General features: G+C 43.9%; 1 protein-coding gene across 1 annotated transcript in view; it reads right to left on the bottom strand.

Moving 5' to 3' along the window:
* Positions 1-5673: 5673 nt before the first annotated feature.
* The window catches only part of LOC311106948 (rho guanine nucleotide exchange factor TIAM2-like), a 63643-nt gene continuing 47605 nt past the window's right edge, over positions 5674-21711 (bottom strand). Inside the window, exons 11-26 of the mRNA XM_084149354.1 lie at positions 21353-21520; positions 20696-20800; positions 20364-20442; positions 20091-20180; positions 19527-19739; positions 18432-18535; positions 13670-13873; positions 13069-13137; positions 10959-11084; positions 9922-10030; positions 9597-9776; positions 9284-9402; positions 8974-9082; positions 8784-8842; positions 8498-8673; positions 5674-8367 (exon numbers count right to left, since the gene is read on the bottom strand). Of these exons, the coding sequence (XP_084005480.1) occupies positions 7689-8367; positions 8498-8673; positions 8784-8842; positions 8974-9082; positions 9284-9402; positions 9597-9776; positions 9922-10030; positions 10959-11084; positions 13069-13137; positions 13670-13873; positions 18432-18535; positions 19527-19739; positions 20091-20180; positions 20364-20442; positions 20696-20800; positions 21353-21520 (2589 nt within the window). The 3' untranslated portion in view covers positions 5674-7688. The remainder of the gene's footprint in view (positions 8368-8497; positions 8674-8783; positions 8843-8973; positions 9083-9283; positions 9403-9596; positions 9777-9921; positions 10031-10958; positions 11085-13068; positions 13138-13669; positions 13874-18431; positions 18536-19526; positions 19740-20090; positions 20181-20363; positions 20443-20695; positions 20801-21352; positions 21521-21711) is intronic.

Genomic DNA, 21711 nt, shown 5'->3' with positions numbered 1-21711 from the left:
ATAATGCTTACAGGCTCTGGTCTGTACTAGGAGTGAGGGAAAATGGTAGACATGTTCTCTGCTATCCACTTTGTTTTAATAATGATTTTGGTTATAGAGGAGGGTCACTTGCTTTTTTTCAAGCTTTCAGGGGGGGTTTATGTAAAATATATTTTGCTGACGGGAGGGCTATTCATTTTCATTTCAGAGAGGTCCGACTTTCTCTATGTAACCCTTATTATAAATAACGTTCACTCCCTTATTGCTCTTCCCAATTTTGCTCATTACTGTATACTCATCTAAGATTGATCATGTTTAATGGTGGAAGATGAGCATAACTGAGGACCATCGTTGGGCACTGACAGACTGTTGGCAATAATTATGTTGGCACTTCCAAAGAGGAATACAAATTCAAAGCCAAAAGTACATTTATGTAATGATGGTGTAGAAGGAGGCCCTACCCAGAATTCATTGCCTGTTTGTTAGAAGTCTTTAAAAAAAAGAAATGTTGAAATTGGTCAGATAGCCAAATAGTTTTTATAGGCTTGTAATGAAGATACTGCACGACTAGTCTGGTATTAATTACAGGTTTCTGTTCTGCTTATTGTTCCCTCTTTAAAGCGTTGTTCATACAAGCACATAAAAAACCCTGTGTTGAGCTCATTCAGCAAATCTATTTTTAAAGGGAAAAAGTTATTAGCAGCAGACTAACAAATACCTATTGAAGTATTTTAGCTAAGAAACAAATGTAAGAAACATATTTTCTTCTTAGATATCCCTTTATGTGCAGACCCTATGGTCTGGTGGTCTAGGCACATGTATGCAACCCTTAAGACTGGGATTCAATCCCTGTCTCCACCCTTCCTAATCTGTCTCCCCTGCTGTTTCTGATCTGAAATGCCCTAAAGATATATATTATTAGAAGTCCCTTTATGATTACCAAATTCACTGATGTTTGCTGGGATGACAAGCTGTCCAGCAATGAGAAATGTTGCATTGGAGTGCTGTTAGAATATTAATTTGTGATACTAGGCAACTAGGCTATTTGTTGCTTTCCATTTTCATTGCTAAACTACACCACTCTCAGATGAAGTTGGAATAGCAAAACTCCACAGCCAGAGAAGGGGAAAAGGGAACTTCTTATGTAATAAGGATTAACTAAAGGTATTAAGCCTTATCACCCTATTGCAGTCGCCAGAACACCAGGTGAAATGGGATTTCTGAGTTGAGAGTTCATTCCATAGGCTGAAATATTTGAGCATGAGCAGCCTGGAGGAATCAACCCTCCCGAAATCATCAAACAGACAGGAATATAAATTACAGATTTACTCCCACAGTCAAGAGCTTGGGCATCACCATGAAATGATTAATGACAGGCTCCTAAGGTCATTGACTGTTTTCGCACAGCATATACAATCAATGTGGATGGTTAAATAACTAGGTGTTTAGAAATTCTATTCTCTCTGAAAAATTCAATTCATTGCCATGACATCTGAGTAATGGAATGAGGATGGAAATGATGGAACCCATTTCCGGCTCCCTGATTGGATAAGCCATAATAAGGAAGTTACATTAGCTGGGATGGAAAGTGCAACTAAACAAGCTGTCAAAAAAGTTATTTGAACAAGGATGATGTAAATCTATCTCGTGTTACTCAACATGTCCAAGCTGCTAACAGATGTGGTAGTGTACACAAACTGTCATCCATAGACATATCTCAGTCCAACTGTAGATTACTGTGAATAGATGTGGTCCATATTTTCAAACAATGGCAGTCTACCTAATGTGTTGTAATCAAGCTCACATGAGAATGAGAGAAGAAAGAGGAAACTTACCGCTATTCTATCCATCCAGTCGCACAACTCTCAATGGAACGTTTCTCCTTTGCACAAACACACACACGCGTATGTGAGTATGTCAGGTCAGCGAGTGCTAGTTGAGGCTTGAACAAAGAAAAAAACAAGCCTGGTCACAAGTACAGTATCCCAACACTGGTCATCTGTGATGGAGCTCCTAGATTCCAAGTATCTCTCTCTCCCACAGTAGTACCCAAACCCCCCCCCCCCCCCTCTCTCTCTCTCTCTCTCTCTCTCTCTCTCTCTCTCTCTCTCTCTCTCTCTCTCTCTCTCTCTCTCTCTCTCTCTCTCTCTCTCTCTCTCTCTCTCTCTCTCTCTCTCTCTCTCTCTCTCTCCTCCCCCTCCCCCCCTCCCTCCCTCCCTCCCTCCTTCTTCAGTTTGCTCCTCAATTCATGCACCTTGGCGAGGTAGCGGCAGAGTTCCCTTCCCTTTGCGCTGTAGGTCCAGGAGGATCCCAGTCATATCATCTAAGAATGGCAGGAGGCAGGAGTCGGCTGATCCACTAATGGCTGAAGAGACCCAGCTGCGTTGGAGCATGCCAGAGAGCAGAGCACACCTGCCTGCCTGTCTGTTGGTCTGTGTTGCTGCTGCTGTGGTCTTTGTGGAACGGCAATCCCCCTCTATTGTTCTGGGTAGAAAAAAGAGCACGAGGCTGACAGACAAGAGAGTCTAGTGGTGCTGTAGTAGGCAGGCAGAGGGAGTTCTGAGAGGAGGAGGAGGTCCAGGCACTGCCTTCAACAGTGTGTCAGTGGGCTGTGGTATCTGTGGAGCCCAGCCTCCAGTCCTTCTGCACTCTGCCCTCAGAGATAGATCCACATTCAGCCATTGCCCATTCCTCTGTCATCCACTCCTCCTTTAATCCACCCACTGCTGAGACCAACATTTACTTCTTTTCCAAGGCCTTTTTTTGTGAAGAGTAAGCAGTAGGCATACTGAAGTGTGTTCCCTCTCTCCTCAGGCTGTCAGGCGGTAGTGTGGCAGTATGTTCAGGGGGTGGAGGCTCATGTTGAATTTATGTGTGTGTGTGGAGTGGGCTGTGTTTATGGCCCTTCACAAAAGTGTTACTGTGGCAACAGGAACTGGACCGGCTTGCCATCACACACAGCCTCCTGTTTTCCCTTTAAAGCAATCTGTTACTCAAAGACCTTAAAACTCTCCATCTCCTGAGTGTGTGTGTGTGTCCATTCGCCTGTCTGTCAAACCGTCTGCATGTCTGTCTTTCTTTTGCATCTGGCCCAGGAATGCTGTGTCTCATCCTTTATAATAATATGCCATTTAGCAGACGCTTTTATCCAAAGCGACTTAAAGTCATGTGTGCATACATTTTTATGTATGGGTGGTCCCGGGGATCGAACCCACTACCCTGGTGTTACAAGCACCATGCTCTACCAATTGAGCTACAGAGGACCTTTAGAGCCAAGACTGTACACTACCAGTCAAAAGTGGAATGCTTTCCCAACAGTCTTGAAAGAGTTCCCACATATGCTGAGCACTTGTTGGCTGCTTTTCCTTCACTCTGCGGTCCGACTCATCCCAAACCATCTCAATTGGGTTGAGGTCGGGGGATTGTGGAGGCCAGGTCATCTGTTGCAGCACTCCATCCCTCTCCTTCTTGGTAAAATAGCCCTTACACAGCCTGGAGGTGTGTTGGGTCATTGTCCTGTTGAAAAACAAATGATAGTCCCACTAAGCCCAAACCAGATGGGATGGTGAATCGCTGTAGAATGCTGTGGTAGCCATGCTGGTTAAGTGTGCATTGAATTCTAAATAAATCACAGACAGTGTCACCAGCAAAGTACCCCCATACCATAACACCTCCTCCTCCATGCTTTACAGTGGGAACCACACATGCAGAGATCATCCGTTCACCCACACGGGTCTCACAAAGACACAGCGGTTGGAACCAAAAATCTCAAATTTGGACTCCAGACCAAAGGACAAATTTCCACCGGTCTAATGTCCATTGCTCGTGTTTCTTGGCCCAAGCAGGTCTCTTCTTCTATTGGTGTCCTTTAGTAGTGATTTCTTTGCAGCAATTCGACCAGGAAGGTCTGATTCACACAGTCCCCTCTGAACAGATGATGTTGAGATGTGTCTGTTACTTGAACTCTGTGAAGCATTTATTTGGGCTGCAATTTCTGAGGCTGGTAACTCTAATGAACTTATCCTCTGCAGCAGAGGTAACTCTGGGTCTTCTATTCCTGTGGCGGTCTTCACGAGAGCTAGTTACATCATAGCGCTTGATGGTTTTTGCGACTGCACTTGAAGAAACTATCCGTTTTGACTGACCTTCATGTCTTAAAGTAATGATGGACTGTTGTTTCTCTTTGCTTATTTGAGCTGTTCTTACCATAATATGGACTTGGTCTTTTACCAAATATGGCTATCTTCTGTATACCCCCCTACCTTATCACAACACAACTGATTGGCTCAAACGCATTAAGAAGGAAAGAAATTTGACAAATTAACTTTTAAGAAGGCACACTTTTTAATTGAAATGCATTCCAGGTGACTACCTCATGAAGCTGGTTGAGAGAATGCCAAGAGTGTGCAAAGCTGTCTTCAAGGTAAAGGGTGGCTATTTGAAGAATCTCAAATATAAAATATATTTTGATTTGTTTAACACTTTTTTGGTTACTACATAATTCCATATGTGTTATTTCATAGTTTTGATGTTTTCACTATTATTCTACAATGTAGAAAATAGTAAAAATAAAGAAAAACCCTGGAATGAGTAGGTCCCGTGTAGCTCAGTTGGTAGAGCATGGAGTTTGCAATGCCAGGATTGTGGGTTCGATTCCCACGGGAGGCCAGTATGAAAATGTATGTACTCACTAACTGTAAGTCGCTCTGGATAAGAGTGTCTGCTAAATGACTAAAAAGTGTGTCCAAACTTTTGACTGGTACTGTATCTACAGTGACCAAGGACATTCCCCCCTTAGAGAACTGCACCAACTGAGAGGAAAAAAAATCTCCTCCCCTTTTAATTTCTACTACTCCCTCCATTCCTCCATTTTATGTGACAAAGACTGGCTGACACCCTACACATACACATGATTAACATCGCACATAGACCTGTGAACAAAAAGACCTGGAAAGAGGGCCAGCAATTATGACTCATTGTGTTGGTGCTGATAGACTGAATAAAAAAGCTCTCGCCCTGCGCTAGCTAGCTACAGTGTCTGTATTCACCAGAGCCTGAACTCCACTGTCTGAAGGACGAAGAATCTGTGTGAGTCACACACCAAACTGAGGCTTGGGCAAAGGATGCTGCAGCTACATTTATATGGTGTGGTTATTGTCACTAGCTCTGGTCCATATCCCTACAGTCTCTTTGGTGTGGCTGTGGTTGTTGTGACTAGCTCTGGTCCATATCCCTACAGTCTCTTTGGTGTGGCTGTGGTTGTTGTGACTAGCTCTGGTCCATAGCCCTACAGTCTCTGTGGTGTGGCTGTGGTTGTTGTGACTAGCTCTGGTCCAGGGCTCCAAAGTCTACATTTGGGCCCTACCTCCCTCTAGCTAATGGATGGAGCAGTAAGAAGAAAGAAAGTGTACGAATATTTTGCCTCTTTCTTTACGCTCTTCTTCTGTACCACTCAGAATTTCTAATGTATTCTCTCATTCAGTATATATTAGTGCCGTAGCAAACCGTAGCGAAACATTTTGCAAGAGAAAACGTTTTGCAACAAAAATGAGAGTTTGTTCTTGGTCAAGTTCAGGTAGGTGGTCCCCGTTTCAGTCAGTTTTCTTCCGTTTGGTGTCTAGTGGATAAGACCTTGATTAGCCAATAACCTAATTACAAAGCATCTATTATCTATCAATCAGGACAACTCCAGTGTAAGAGACAGTTTTTTAAATTAAATATTACATCATTTTACGTTACCTGTACAATGTCAAGTATATGAAAAGAATATACATTATTAGAGAATAAATTACAGTTCAGCTAATTCTGAATAATGATAACAAACATTTCAACAATTTGTGACCTTGGGACTATAAGGTTATCTGACATTTTGGTTAAAAAAAAGTGTTATTCATATAGAGTTGCACTTTAGGTGGTCCTTTACATCAGAAAGTTCTATCTGCACAAACACCTTTTAACTTGGTGCTATATGGTTCTATCAGCAATCCAATCACACAATGCTGGGTTGTCAATAAAACATTATTGTATGTAAGGTGATATACTAGTATATATAGTAATGAAAGAGGAAGACATCACAAAACAGTTATGAGATCTGGGATTTAAAAATTCTCATAATCTCAAAACTATACATTTTGCAGATATAACTTTATTGTACCAAGTCCTTGATTATTCATAATCATAGGTTCTGGTCCTCTATTTCAATTAGTTAGATTTTTTTTCACCACTTTTCCAGAAGAATGGCCATAATGTAAGCTTTTTATGGTAAAAACAAATAAATACAGGTGCCTTAGAGCATGTCTAAGGCTCACAGGAGAGGCATTGCTGTTTTTGTCTTGTTCTATATCAATACGAAAACCATGGAAGGGGTATTTCACCAAAATTACAAACTTACCACATTTGATTGATTAATAGCAAGTAGTTTACTGACTTTAGGTGTCAGAGACCAGAAAAATACATCAGTTTACTCATTCAGAGCTAAGCTTTAGCAATGTTGCTAGTTATGCATAGGATATAAAGTCCTTGTCATTTTAAGGAACTATGGCTTTAACAAATGTGTGATGAACATGAATTAACATATTTGATGATCTGATGAGAAAGAAAGAAGGGTATTCTCTTTATTTGATCATTAAATGTCTGTAATTTTCTATTGAAACTCAACTAATTTTAACATTCTGTGCAGACAGAACCTTATGGCTGAACACAGATTGACATTTCAGAGCCATACGGTTCTATCTGCGATTGCACCTCCTAAAAAAAACAGATTTCCAAATGTCTTAGGATTCGGATACTCTGCACTTTAGGTACCTTTAGATGAGGACCTTAATGGGTTATGAAAGAATCATTCACTACAAAACAGTTCTGAGATGTGAAAATGTTGGTGCTCAGTTGATATCTCAGAACTGAGCTTTGTGCAGATAAAACCTTATAGTCCTAAGGTCTTGAATTCTTAAAGTGATACATCAAATCACTTGAAATATGAAAGAGCTTTAAAAGGGATTTTAAAATTAAATAGAAACGTGACACTTAATCTTAGTTTTTATGTGGAAATTAACACATGAACAAAATAATATCGAGAGAAAATATAAATAGTAACAAGGTTAAAAATAAAACTCATTATTTATTTTTTATCAAGCAATTCCAGTCTTGAACTAACAACTGCTTTTGTCAAAAAAGCCAAGAAAATAGAAAGCTACTCGTGATTGAGATACTGCATTATATTTACAAACAAGATTAAGTAGAAAAAAAGTGAAAGGAATGCTATTGAATGTAGCTAACTGTGTTTATAGCTTATAGAGTGCAGTAAAACAAGGGACAGACAGGATAGTCCAACGGGCAGCCATTTACATATGCACTGTGACGGTGTGTAACTGTGGGACCTTAAGGCCTTCGCTCCACTAGGAGCTAAAAGGATTAAGTCCAAGTCAAGTAACTGTGATCAGAGCGCAGTTCTTCAGTCAAAGCCTACTCACCAGAGTCAGAGTAAGCACATTAAGGAGATTCAGCCTTTAGTCCATAGCACCTGGACCAGGCTCTAATGTAGTCAGTGTGATAAGAGCCTAGACGGGTGTTCATCAGTTCTCCGGGGTGAAGTTTCCCCTAGGTTACAGATCCAGGATCAACTTCCTGTCCCCCAATCTTAACCTTAACCATTAGTGGGGGAAATGCAAAACTGACCCAAGATCAGCATCTAGGGGCAACTTCTAGGGGCCCTATAGTGTTGGAATGGCAGCCTTCTGAATTCCCATGACCGTATCGTAGAAGCAGTCCTCGTTGACCACAGAGGTCAGGCTCTGCACACTGAAGTCCCTCCCTAGTAGGGCGTTGAGGTCCACACACTGGGAGTCATTATCCTGCCTCCCTGGACACTGCCTCCCCTGGCCCCCCTGTAGACTGCCCACCCTCCTCTGGGCAGCAGGGTGGGGCTGGTGGGGCTGGGGAACCCCCTGTCTGAGGTGCTCCTGCTGGGTCCCAGTTCTCCTCGGCCCTGCCTCCTCTGTGAAGTTGAGTCTCTGGAGCTGGGCTTCCAGGGTGCTGGTCAGGGAGCACAGCCAGGCCCTCTTGCCCAGTGTGGTGCCTTCCAGGCTAGGGAGGCCCGTGGAGGAGCGGCTGGGGAGCTGGGGCTCCGAGTGGGTGTCTCCTGGACCGGGGTAGGGGCCGCCGCTGGACACACTGCTGTCATCTGAGTGGTGCTGGTGGCCTGCAGTCCTCCTGGTCTCTGATTGGCGCTGTTGTCTTCTCCTCCAGGAGCCGTCTCTGACAGGTGCAGGCTGGGTCCTGCGGAGGGAGCCTAGGTGCTCTCTAGAACCCCTCTCTGATAGGAGAGGCCTCCGGGTACAGTCTCGAAGGGAACGAAGAGCTTTCACTACACTGGCCTTATTCTCCAAACCACTGGAAAATACCCATATATGAGATCAAGTCAATTAGGCCATGCCCTGTTAATTCAAATATACAGTATATATTTTGTTTTCATGATCTTTAAAACATCCATTATCTCTATCATTTTCATGTAATCTCTCACCTGCTGCAGAGCTGGAATACAGTCTCTGGTCTCCCCTCCACCTGAGACTTGGTATGGACCAGCTCCCAGACACAAGGGTTCTCTGTTCCTGCTGTGTTCCCCAGACGGACCTGCACCGCCGACACTGGGATGAGCCAGCGGAACTTGAAGGGGTCCTGGTCGGAGCGTGACGTGGTCTGTAGCATACAAAGAAACCAAAATGTTCACACGCATTAGAACTTGTGTGATATCCAGTGTTCAACATAAAGTTATCGGGAGAGGTGTGTTTAAGCAGAGTGAAACTCACCGTCCTCTTCTTCATCTTGCTGCTCTCACGGTACACCAGAATCACTGCTCTCTTGAAAACTGAGGACAGAGGCAGGAGCAACTCGATTTTAGTCCGATACTTCTTGATTGTTGTAATAAGGATGAAAATGTTGACATCATCCTGTCAAGTAATTCTGATTCAACTCGTCATTGTAAAAAGCCCCACTCACCGAACAGCGTCAGTTCAGGGTCTTTCCTCATGCGTCCCAGAGAGGGGAGAGGGTTGAGCCACTTTAAAGAGGAGTGGATGAGGAACTCCCCCATGGAGATCTCTGTTACCTGGAGAGGGGAGAGGAGAGCACTTAGTCTGGGAGGCTGGTGGTGGAGGAGATTCCTCTAATGAACTCGCTCTACAATGAGTACATTCATATAATTCATACAATTACTTGAATTAATAGAATCAAATATTCATATAATCAATAATATCAGTATTATAGTTTCATTTGTCAGTTATGTGTGGTGGTGATTACTGTACTGTACCTCTTTCTCAGGGTCACTCTGCTCTGCCACCAGCTGGTCAAACACAGAGCCGTAGTCCTCATAGATCTTCTGCATCTCATTGATGTGGCTGGCCACCTTCTCCATGGCTCTCAGGGCCTCTGAAGGACGGAGACGGATAGACACACAGAGAGGTACACGTCAATAGAGCTCACCCCTAACACATCAGACAAACCTGGAAAGACTGCTGTCTGTGGGTCTTATGGTTTCTGTGTGTGTGTGTGTGTGTGTGTATGTGCATGTCCCTGTGTGTGTCTATGCGTGCTCACACATAAGCCCCCATATGTAGTCCTACCTGTGAGGTGGCTGTGCTCCTCGCTTTCGGAGTCAGTGAGGGAGACCAGCTCTCGGAGCAGCAGGGGATACTTGAGCACCCTCTGGACTGGCTTAATGAGGTATGACTCCAGGGTGGACGAGTGCTGCTTGGTGGGGTTCCTCGCTCCCAGGAACTCCTTGAAAGCCCGGTCCGTCTTTGCTGTAAACAGGAAATGAGGACTTAAAGCAGGCTTTGATGCAGGCATTGCTTTTCTGCCTTTGCACTGGCTTTTCAGATGGCATTTAATGATTAACTGAGCAGGGATATTCAGCTCTACTGTACATGAGGTAGGAATCACCATTACCTCGTTCCAGAACCTTCTGGACTTTGATGTGGTTGGCACAGAAGCCGCTGTAGAGCTTGAAGTGGTCAGCATAGTAGAGGAAGGAGCCGCCCAGTGAGAAGAGAAGTTTCTGGATGCAGAGAGAGAAAGAGAGAATGCAGAGTCAAATAGGCCTACCACTGACTATCACTGCAGTCAGTAGGTTAAGTAACATCCTGTTGATAAAGCTTGAAGCTTTTCCACTAGACCTCGAGGCTGTGTCCCAAATTAAACCCTATTCCCTATATAGGACACTACTTTTTGACCACAGCCCCTGAGTATACAAAACATTAAGAACACTTGCTCATTCCATGACATAGACTGACCAGGTGAATCCAGGTGAAAGCTATGATACCTTATTGATGTACACTTCAATAAGTGTAGATGAAAGGGAGGAGACTGGTTAAGGAAGGATTTTCAAGCTTTGAGACAATTGAGACATGGATTGTGTATGTGTGCCATTCAGAGGGTGAAAGGGCAAGACAAAAGATTAAAGTGCCTTTGAACGACGTATGGTAGTAGGCACATCGGTTTGTGTCAAGAACTGCAACGCTGCTGTTTTTTTATAATATAATAAATATAATAATATAATATAATAATATAATATAATATAAATATAATATGCCATTTCGCAGACGCTTTTATCCAAAGCGACTTACAGTCATGCGTGCATACATTTTTGTGTATGGGTGGTCCCGGGGATCGAACCCACTACCTTGGCGTTACAAGCGCCGTGCTCTACCAGCTGAGCTACAGAGGACCACGCTCAACAGTTTCCCGTGTGTATCAAGAATGGTCCACCATCCAAACTGCGGGAAGCATTGGAGTCAACATGGGCCAGCATCCGTGTGGAACGCTTTCGACACCTTGTAGAGTCCATGCCCCGATGAATTGAGGCTGTTCCGAGGGCAAAACGGGGTGCAACTCAATATTAGGAAGGTGTTCTTAATGTTTAAACACTCAGTGATATGGAATAAGGTGCCATTTGCCACGCAACCCCAAACTACTGGGGACTCTACCTTGAACTGTTCCGGGGTCTCCAGAGAGCTGAAGTTGGGGGAGGAGGCGATGCGCTCCTCCAGTGTGTGTAGGAATACTCTCTGGAAGTCCAGCATCTCAGGCAGACTGCCAAACAGAGACTCCATCTAGTGGAGGGAGGAGAGAACAACAGTTAGAAACGACCCAAAGGACAGAAGATTCTTTATTTTTAGAAACCCTGTATTGGCACCTTTTTATCTACTGTACATACAGTGGGGGAAAAAAGTATTTAGTCAGCCACCAATTGTGCAAGTTCTCCCACTTAAAAAGATGAGAGAGGCCTGTAATTTTCATCATAGGTACACGTCAACTATGACAGACAAAATGAGGAAAAAAATCCAGAAAATCACATTGTAGGATTTTTAATGAATATATTTGCAAATTATGGTGGAAAATAAGTATTTGGTCAATAACAAAAGTTTCTCAATACTTTGTTATATACCCTTTGTTGGCAATGACACAGGTCAAACGTTTTCTGTAAGTCTTCACAAGGTTTTCACACACTGTTGCTGGTATTTTGGCCCATACCTCCATGCAGATCTCCTCTAGAGCAGTGATGTTTTGGGGCTGTCGCTGGGCAACACGGATTTTCAACTCCCTCCAAAGATTTTCTATGGGGTTGAGATCTGGAGACTGGCTAGGCCACTCCAGGACCTTGAAATGCTTCTTACGAAGCCACTCCTTCATTGCCCGGGCGGTGTGTTTGGGATCATTGTCATGCTGAAAGACCCAGCCACGTTTCTTCTTCAATGCCCTTGCTGATGGAAGGAGGTTTTCACTCAAAATCTCACGATACATGGCCCCATTCATTCTTTCCTTTACACGGATCAGTCGTCCTGGTCCCTTTGCAGAAAAACAGCCCCAAAGCATGATGTTTCCACCCCCATGCTTCACAGTAGGTATGGTGTTCTTTGGATGCAACTCAGCATTCTTTGTCCTCCAAACACGACGAGTTGAGTTTTTACCAAAAAGTTATATTTTGGTTTCATCTGACCATATGACATTCTCCCAATCCTCTTCTGGATCATCCAAATGCACTCTAGCAAACTTCAGACGGGCCTGGACATGTACTGGCTTAAGCAGGGGGACACGTCTGGCACTACATGATTTGAGTCCCTGGCGGCGTAGTGTGTTACTGATGGTAGGCTTTGTTACTTTGGTCCCAGCTCTCTGCAGGTCATTCACTAGGTCCCCCCGTGTGGTTCTGGGATTTTTGCTCACCGTTCTTGTGATCATTTTGACCCCATGGGGTGAGATCTTGCGTGGAGCCCCAGATCGAGGGAGATTATCAGTGGTCTTGTATGTCTTCCATTTCCTAATGATTGCTCCCACAGTTGATTTCTTCAAACCAAGCTGCTTACCTATTGCAGATTCAGTCTTCCCAGCCTGGTGCAGGTCTACAATTTTGTTTCTGGTGTCCTTTGACAGCTCTTTGGTCTTGGCCATAGTGGAGTTTGGAGTGTGACTGTTTGAGGTTGTGGACAGGTGTCTTTTATACTGATAACAAGTTCAAACAGGTGCCATTAATACAGGTAACGAGTGGAGGACAGAGGAGCCTCTTAAAGAAGAAGTTACAGGTCTGTGAGAGCCAGAAATCTTGCTTGTTTGTAGGTGACCAAATACTTATTTTCCACCATAATTTGCAAATAATTTCATTAAAAATCCTACAATGTGATTTTCTGGATTTATTTTTCTCAATTGGTCTGTCATAGTTGACGTGTACCTATGATGAAAATTACAGGCCTCTCTCATCTTTTTAAGTGGGAGAACTTGCACAATTGGTGGCTGACTAAATACTTTTTCCCCCCACTGTAGCTAATTCAAATGCCCAAAAAGTACAGGATAGAAGACGGGAAGAGGTTTACAGCTAATGTAACAGAGGTGGTTGGGAACCACGCTCATGTGGTGGTTAGCATTGTCTGAGATCTGAACACTTGCGTTTTATTCCCTGAGACCCAGGTTCCAACCCTGGTCGGTCACACTAACAAGCCATAATGAAATGTTATTGTATTTCACATGTGTTTAGACATGTAAAATACATTTACACATTTTACATGTATGTTTTTCCATTGCGCGCCCTTCATGCTGTACCTCGTCGTGGCTGAGGAAGGTCTCACTCTGTAGAGGGGTCAGGTAAATGTCAAAAAGACAACCCAGGTCCTAAGGGACAGACAGGGGAAACTTAATTAGACTGTGACATCATCACTATCCGACTATAACATCATCACTATCAGACTGTGACATCATCACTATCCGACTGAGAAATCATAATTCTCCTCAGCCTGACACATGGGCGTTAGAGTAGCAGATGGTAAATATGCATTACACTAAATGCTACTAGAGATCATTAATAAACAGGCACTTAGAGACCATTAATTACCATTAATAAAGAGAGACCATCAATTATAAATCCCCAGAGAGGACGTTCCAGCACTCTCTTAGATAAGGCAGCAGAATGTGAGTGACCAGGACCCGTATTCATAAAGTGTCTCAGAGCACGATTGCTGATATAAGATCAGATCCCTTCTGCCCAGTCATTACAATTTAAAATGCAAAACTGATCCAAGATCAGCACAAATAATTGTATAAATGACAGCAACACGTTGAATTACAAGTACAATTTACAAAGAAATGATTAAATATGAAGTATTTGAAATATTACAAAACACCATAAATATGGCCAGGTATGTACCTTGACGTAGGACTTCTCTGTGTCCACCAGTTCCTGTATGACCTTACAGAGCCTCTCAGAGATAGACATGTGTCTGGGGCAGGGGGGCTTCTGGATCTGGGGCCCGAGGGGCTCCATGGAGTACGGGTTCCTCTGGCCCTCTACCACCACCGCCCCACGGCCCTCTGGGAAGGTCTGGTACAGCGAGCACACCGTCTCCACATTCTGAAGGAAACAGAAGAGAGATGAGTTAGGATATATTCTAATTTCAGCTCTGAATATCAAATGACTGCCCTTTACTCAGGGGAGTGAAGATTACAATTCAGCTCGGAATCTACTGTGACAAGCACCTAATCTTAAAGGGGAATATCACAATATTTTTTGCCTCCTATGAAACATTTTGCATCATCATGATGTGGATGGAGACACATTTCTTCTTAAAAGTCCAATATCTTGACAACTTGACTGCTGACATGCAAAACATTTTGGGACTGTATCAACAGTGGAATAATGAAAGAAATACCAAAATATAGTTTTTGAATGACATTCCCCTTTAATAATCAGTCAGTTTAAATCATCAACCCCTTGTGTAGTTTAAGAGGGTGTCAAACCACTCCCTCTGTATTTTTGGAGAGGCAGAGAGTGCAGAGGGTCAGGGTCTGTATCCCAAATGGCACCCTTTATAGTGCACTACTTTTGACCAGCACACTATAAATGGAATAGAGTGCCATTTGAGATGCATCCCAGGTTTAAGCCATAGGGCTCTGGTCAAAACTTGTGCACTCTATTGGGAATAGGGTGTCATTTGGGTGCACACGTCATCTAGGAGTTTTAGATATTTGTGTTATTACAATAATGATTCAACCTCAATTAATCAATTAGATTAAATTAGAAAATACTTATTTTGTCAACAGTTTTTCATAAGACATGAGAGAGAGCGTCTAGCAGCGAGGTATCAAACTAATAATCTGGTGTCAAATTTATGAACAAGCATTTCACATCACAGACTTCCCATCCATCCATATGACACCACACTTTCACGCTCTCAAAGAAAGGTAGAATAATCAGTGGTGAACACACACACGGCCCAAGGCAACCCTTAGTAGCAGATAAAACAGAAAGGATCCCCAGCCATGGCTTTGTTCATTTGTCATCATAATGTCTCCTGTCAGGCAATAATAAAGTGCTGACAAACTGATAAATCCCCTGGTTAGGATTATTGTGCTGTGCTGCAATCCAGCTTTAAAATACCCTTTGAACTAGAAGCAAGGGTGGACAGAGAAGGTGAAAAATATTCTAAGCATTAATATTTATGGGCTTATTACTTCCCGTAACATTTGCTCTCTGTGTGTCTCACATGAGCGTGTAGCCTATGTATCTTATAACTACAGTAAGACCTCAACAGTAAAAACAGTGCATTAAAAAAACGATTGTTTCTAGGCAACAACATCAAATCAAAACAATGCAACACTAGTTACAGCACCAATGCATCACCAGCTCAAACACAGAGAGAGTACAGGACAATACAGTAACTACGATACAGAGAGACACCACAGTACAGTAGCTACAGTACTACCAGCAGAGCGATCCCGTCGGCTGCCTGCTCGCAGGCTACGCAGGAGGCCACCTCGTCCAGCAGCCCGGCCAACCTGTCCTTCAGGGACTGCCTGAGAGACGGCAGGGTGAAAGTCCCAGGGATGAAATCTCCCACCCCCACTTCCACCTCCCCCACCTCGCCCTCATCCTCCTGGGGCAGCACCCAGCACATAGCCCTGGTCGACTGGGCCGCCCGGGGCTGCTTTCCTGGGGTGAACCTCTGGCTGTTGTTGGTGGAGCTGGATAGAAACAACATGCTACATGCCCGGCTGGGCGTTCTGACATCCGCTGGTAGCCATTCATTCCTGGAGTTTTCCGTACTCTCTATCTCTCTTTATTTCTGTCACTCTCTCTCTGTCACACACACTTAGGGAGTAAGCCTGCAGTTTGTCGTACTACACCTCTCTCTCTCTCTCTCTGTGTGTCTCTCTCTCTCTCTCTGTGTCTCTCTCTCTTTCTCTGTGTCTCTCTCTCTCTCTGTGTCTCTCTCTCTCTCTCAATATATTTCTCTGTCACACACACTTAGGGAGTAAGCCTGCAGTTTGTCGTACTACACCTCTCTCTCTCTCTCTCTGTGTGTCTCTCTCTCTCTCTCTGTGTCTCTCTCTCTTTCTCTGTGTCTCTCTCTCTCTCTGTGTCTCTCTCTCTCTCAATATATTTCTCTGTCACACACACTTAGGGAGTAAGCCTGCAGTTTGTCGTACTACACCTCTCTCTCTCTCTCTCTCTCTCTCTCTGTGTCTCTCTCTCTCTGTCTCTCTCTCTCTCTCTCTCTCTCTCTCAATATATTTATCTGTCACACACACTTAGGTAGTAAGCATGGATTGGATTAGCAGTCTACTCAGGGTCATGTGTGCTGACAGGGCTTGGAGTGTCTGTGGGCTTTAGGAGCCTTGGAGGAGGCAGGGAGGGAGGCGTTAGCTGGCTGGGAAAGACAGTTGGCCCGAGGGGATTTCAAGTTAAAGCAGAGGAAGGGAATTATGGACTTCGAGTAATGGAGGATATTGTATTTGCAGCAACTGCCTTCAAATCTAAAGGACATGACAGACCAATTCAAATGTCAGTAATGTGCAGCGGGCGGCCATTCTATCGCCTCTGACCACACAACATCGGCCGCCATTTTCTGTCCATTTCGCAATGATTCTACGGGTTGAATCGCCACCATTCGTCGACACCCTAAGGCAGTGTCATTTGATGTGAGTGAATTCCTGAAGTGAGGGACTCTTCTCTCTCAGGCCATTGTTCTAAGCCAATAGTTATTGATACCAGTTGATACAGTGTGATGGTGTTGTTGTCACCTGGTGAGGCCATGGCAGGGCAGGCGTGTATGACCTGGGCTTGAACCTGAGCCAGTACTCTCCTGGCACCTCATCTCATTTTAGCAGATGTCCTGATCACCACAGAGTAACCCCTGATCACCAACACACGGCATGTGATCAAACACACCACTCACTGCTCTTAAAACTCCACTGACACACACACATTGATAGATATTACTGCACTGTTGGAGCTAGAAACATAAGCATTTCGCTGCACCCTGCGATAACATATACAAATCTCTGTACGCAACCAATAAACTTGGATTTTCACACACACACACACACACACACACACACACACACACACACACACACACACACACACACGCACACACTCCAGGCTCTATTTTTACAAACCTAACGCAATGGTAAATCTCTGGCGGTAGCATTATAGGTTGGGGGTGTGTCAGAAATATTTTTTGCTATCTTCACAGCGGGAATTATGAGCACAATAGCTGGCGGTGGCGTGAAAGTGCTGGGTTTAGATTAATTAATAAATTGGAGGTGTGACGAGGGCTTGGCCATTCACTGGCCAATCAACGCTTTTCATGGCTTAATACTGCATGCCGTTGTCTCAAGTTCTGTAGGTTATTGACAGTCTTTACGTTGTCATGAACTCCAATTCGGCTCGGGGTACGGAATATTCTCATCATAGTCCATTGTGGATTGCTACTACAGTTTATTAAATAGCATAGGCTGCAGTAACTAGTAGCCTAATAACAACAGTAACAAAATATATCAGTGTTTGCTCAATATGTTAGGAGAGTTGAAATTGGCTTCAACAAGTATAGGCCTACATCACACTTCTCCTCAAATAAAAAAATACTAGGCTCCCGTAAATTGTATTGCATGTGTGAGGCACATTCTCAATAAGCAAGAAATAGCCTAGGCCTGCTGTTGATATGGTGTTATAGGACTGAATAATTTGAATATGTTTGATGGAGTGCGTCTTTGGTAACCAGACAAGAGGTGCTCTTTGGAAATGGGGATGGATACAAGCCGAATGGAGTATACACTGCAGGTAGGCCTATGTGAATTGTGAATAATGCAAAAGCATGATTGCAAAAGCCTCAGGAGTAGACCATTTAGAAACCTTTTATGGATAGTTAGCTACTTGGCTAATGCATGGCCAGGATAAGAAATACAACCGACGCATTGCTGTTGAACCAGCTTCTGTTATTGTAGGGTAAGGGTAGCCTATAACTGAAATGTTTCTAAATAGGGTCACCGGCATCAGCTCATCTCTCTTTCCATGATGGGCATATGGACATGTAGCATACAAAAATAATATCTCTCTTGTTCCATACGCATATACAGATGTAGGACCTCAATTTGATCACTCATTTGTTGTTGAGAATTGTCCTGCACAGCAGGAAATGCAAACTTGTAGTGTATTCGAGGTTTAAAAAGGCTTCTAAAGTTTGTAATTTCCACTTTAAAATGTCAGACATGATTTGCCCTGACGAACAATGTATCAACCCCTACAAAAAATGTCCATTAATTATCATTCACATTTCCTGTTTCTGCAGGATTCTTTTGCTGCTGTAGCCAATTTAGATCCTACATCTGAAGGCACTGTACATCACGGATGAATAGGCTGCGCTTCTGCTGTCAAAATCCATGCCATAACCAACCCGCGTTACCGCTAAGAACAGCTTTTGGTTAGCACTTTGAAATTGGCACTTTGGCGCACATTTTTAAGGACACACCTCAGATATTGACACCCCTTCCACCCTGTTCATATAAGACAGGTTTACCAATCCTGGCGCAAGTGTTTGAAAATGGCAGAGCGCCGGTTGAAATTGCCAACATACATTTGAAAATTGCGCTGGCTTAATGCCAGTTGAAAATAGAGCCCTCCATCTCACCTGGCCGAGCTGCACCATCTCATCAGCGGGTCGTGATTGTTGTGACACCTCATCAAAGGGAGCCGCTACAGAGCTCTCTGGAAGCTCCTGGGGTAGTGGCATATCTGAGAGAGAAGCAGACAGGTCAGTATGATTAAAGAGATGGACCAAAGGAAACACACTCACACACAGTAACCCCCCCCCCCCACACACACACACACACACACATCTACAGGTGCTGCGAGAGAATTCCTGGTTAGAGCACTGGAGGCAGTTTTACAGGTTAAGTGCACCTGACTGGTGTCAACCAGCATTGATCTGGCTTCACTACAAGCCCAGCAGGTAGGAGCAATTCATTTGGCCTCACTCCCCCTCTCCCCGGGGTCTTGCACAGCTTACTTGGCATCACACCAACAGGAATAACAGTATCATGCTTTTTAAAGTAAAAACACACACGCACACACATCCTTACACTACACACAATGAATCAATATTGCGTAATGTAATCAAGACAATTATGATTGTACTGCCATGGTGTTATAAATAGCATGTGGCCATTCCAACAATGACCGTGCTGTGCTGCCCAGTGAAATTTGCCAGCTCTCTTCACATTGTCTTAATTGAATCAGCATGAGGCATTTTAATGTCTCCATCCAGGCCTTATCACCCTGGGGCATTGGCAGGGTAGCATGGCATTCCCCTCAACATGATGTTGTGGTAGACTCACTGGTTCTGTACTACAAGATACAAAGGCTGGAGAACACTTTGGCCTGAGGCCCTCTAGTGGTGAGAAATAAAACGTATACGCGGTGAGAAAACACAATGCCCTCCAGACAGTAAACCAAATGTAATGCGAAGTTTGGAACAGGTAAAAAAATATCTAGTAACTCAATAATACCCGCAATTTCCAAAACACAACATATTTTTGGGTCTAAAGAATTGTATCTGTGGGAAGGCTGCGTCCCAAATGGTATCATGTTCTCTACATAGTGCACTACAATTGACCAGAGGTCTATGGGCCCTAGTCAAAAGTAGTGCACTATAAAGGGAATAGTGTGCCATTTGGGACGTAGCCCGTATCAAGAAGTGGTGTAAATACAAAGTTGTAGTCTCTACCTGTAGGCCAGACACAGTGGCTGGGTGGCGGTGGTGCCGGCTGCCAGGGCTCACAGTCGGGCCAGACAGAGGTGTGGTCGTCAGGGATTTGCTCCTCTCGTCTGAGCAGTATGTGGAGGATCTGGTGGCTGAACAACAGGTGCATCAGCCCCAGGTCCAGATTGGACACACTGGTCCCATTCAGAACCAGGATCTCATCCCCCGCTCTCAGACCTGAGGGAAGGACACATCAATCAATCAGACAGTTATCTCCTCAAAGTGTTGACCACTATGGCCTCTTTCTAAATGAGAATGGAATTCCATGTCCTTTTGAACATTTTTATAGATAGACATGTATGGGATGGGGAGATAGATGGGATGGATAGAAAGTGAGAGGCGGAACAGGGGATTGAACCGCTGCCTCCAGGGGGAAATGTGTGGTCCGGGTATGGCAGCACTACCACTACCCCAGCCCCGGCACACCACTATGTACTCTTAAGTAAAATACATCAATACTGTATTGTTCTATCTCTGATACAAAGTCAGTATATTTGTCAAATGTATTATAAAGATGAATTGACGTACCCTTAGTGAAAGCCAGTCCCTCTGGGTTGACCTCACTCACATAGACATGGCTCTTCCTGGCTCCGTCTACATGGCCTGTCACAGCAAAGCCTACAAGCGAGAGAGATCAGAGGTTAAAACAGAGTAATACATGAAATTATACTGTAATAACACAACCCAAGTGTAAATGTGCTCTTTCCCGCAAACACACACAGATACACAAACAAACACGTACCTGCAAACACACACACAGACACAGACACACAATCTCCTTTTCACAGGATCCCTACTCACCAAAGTCCACTGCTGTGTCAGGGCGGGACAGTTGTATGGTGAAAACATTGAGTGGGAAGACCTCAAGCTCTTCATACACCTGTTCAGAAAAAGCACATTGAAGAGTGAAAAAATACTCATCACATACCTCAATGTGCGTACTAAAGAGGCCAGATATCACTGAAACTATATTCAAATAAATGTGTGGATTATGGTTGAATCTTGAAATGTAGCAAGTTGACACAGTATTGACTCAGAGATAACACAATGAGTGACTGAATAAATTGATGAATGCTTGTATCAGTGATTGGATCCTGTGTTTTCCCATAGAGACTGTACGGCCGGGGCCTCACCAGGTCTCGTAGTGGGTCTGTGCGCGCTGGGGAGATGGTCTCTGTGTCCTGACCCACCAGCCTCATCAAACGCAGGCAGTGCTGGCTCGGGTCCAGGTGCCTCTCCTAGAACAAGACCCAAGAGGATGAGTCAGGGTCTCATTGGCTCCCTATTCTCTATCTAGTGCACTACTTTTGACCAGGTCACACTGAGGTAAAGTCCTGAATGCCACCTTATTCCCTACTTAGTGCACTACTTTTGATCAAAGCCTGACTAGGGCCCATAAGCCTCTAGTCAAAAGTAGTGCACTAAATAGGGAATAGGGTGCCATTTGGGACGTAGCCTCAGTGTGTCATATCTTCAGTGTCTTCAGCAATGGTAGCTAGCTACACTCCGACAGAACCACTAACACTCATCCTGTTCCCTATCAGCTAAAAGGATGCCGTGAGTGAACTTTCTACGGAGAGAAAGCATGAATTATTGAGGTATCGAGAGCAAAATTAACTAGTATCTGTTCCGTACCACCCCTACAGCAATCCCCTCCTATCATTTCCTCTTTGCCTTTAACAACCATATCAGTCACTGGAGAATTCACGGCAAAATGCTGACATGGGAGTTATGAGTTAGGAGAGTGTTGAAATGTATTAATAATGAGGCGATAGATGCAGTCTGCTTACCTTACAGGCCAAAGATAGCACGTCCGATACGAGAAAATCGGGTTTGATGTGCAGAGTAATGCTTTGGCTGTCAGGCATATTCACACAGACGGGAGTCTCCAAACTGCTGTACCAAGGGTTGCCTTCAGGTGGTGCTATCAACTGCATTTTGGCAAGAGCGTCCAATCTCTGTTTGACAAAGAGACAAAGATGGAGAATAATTATGTTTATTTAGGTTTCTTAACTGATAATACATTCTTATATTAAACAGGTTACTAAATAATTCTGTCAGGAATTTAACATCTCTCTTGGCAATGTGGTGAAAAGTTGTGTATTCTGTGACTTCTGCCCCATGATGCAAATGTTTATACACTATGACA

The sequence above is a fragment of the Coregonus lavaretus genome (genome assembly GCF_964263955.1).
Source record: "Coregonus lavaretus genome assembly, chromosome: 31".
Taxonomy (NCBI): Eukaryota; Metazoa; Chordata; class Actinopteri; order Salmoniformes; family Salmonidae; genus Coregonus; species Coregonus lavaretus.
Note: the sequence above shows the minus strand (reverse complement) of the source record. Positions and strands in the feature narration are given on the sequence as shown.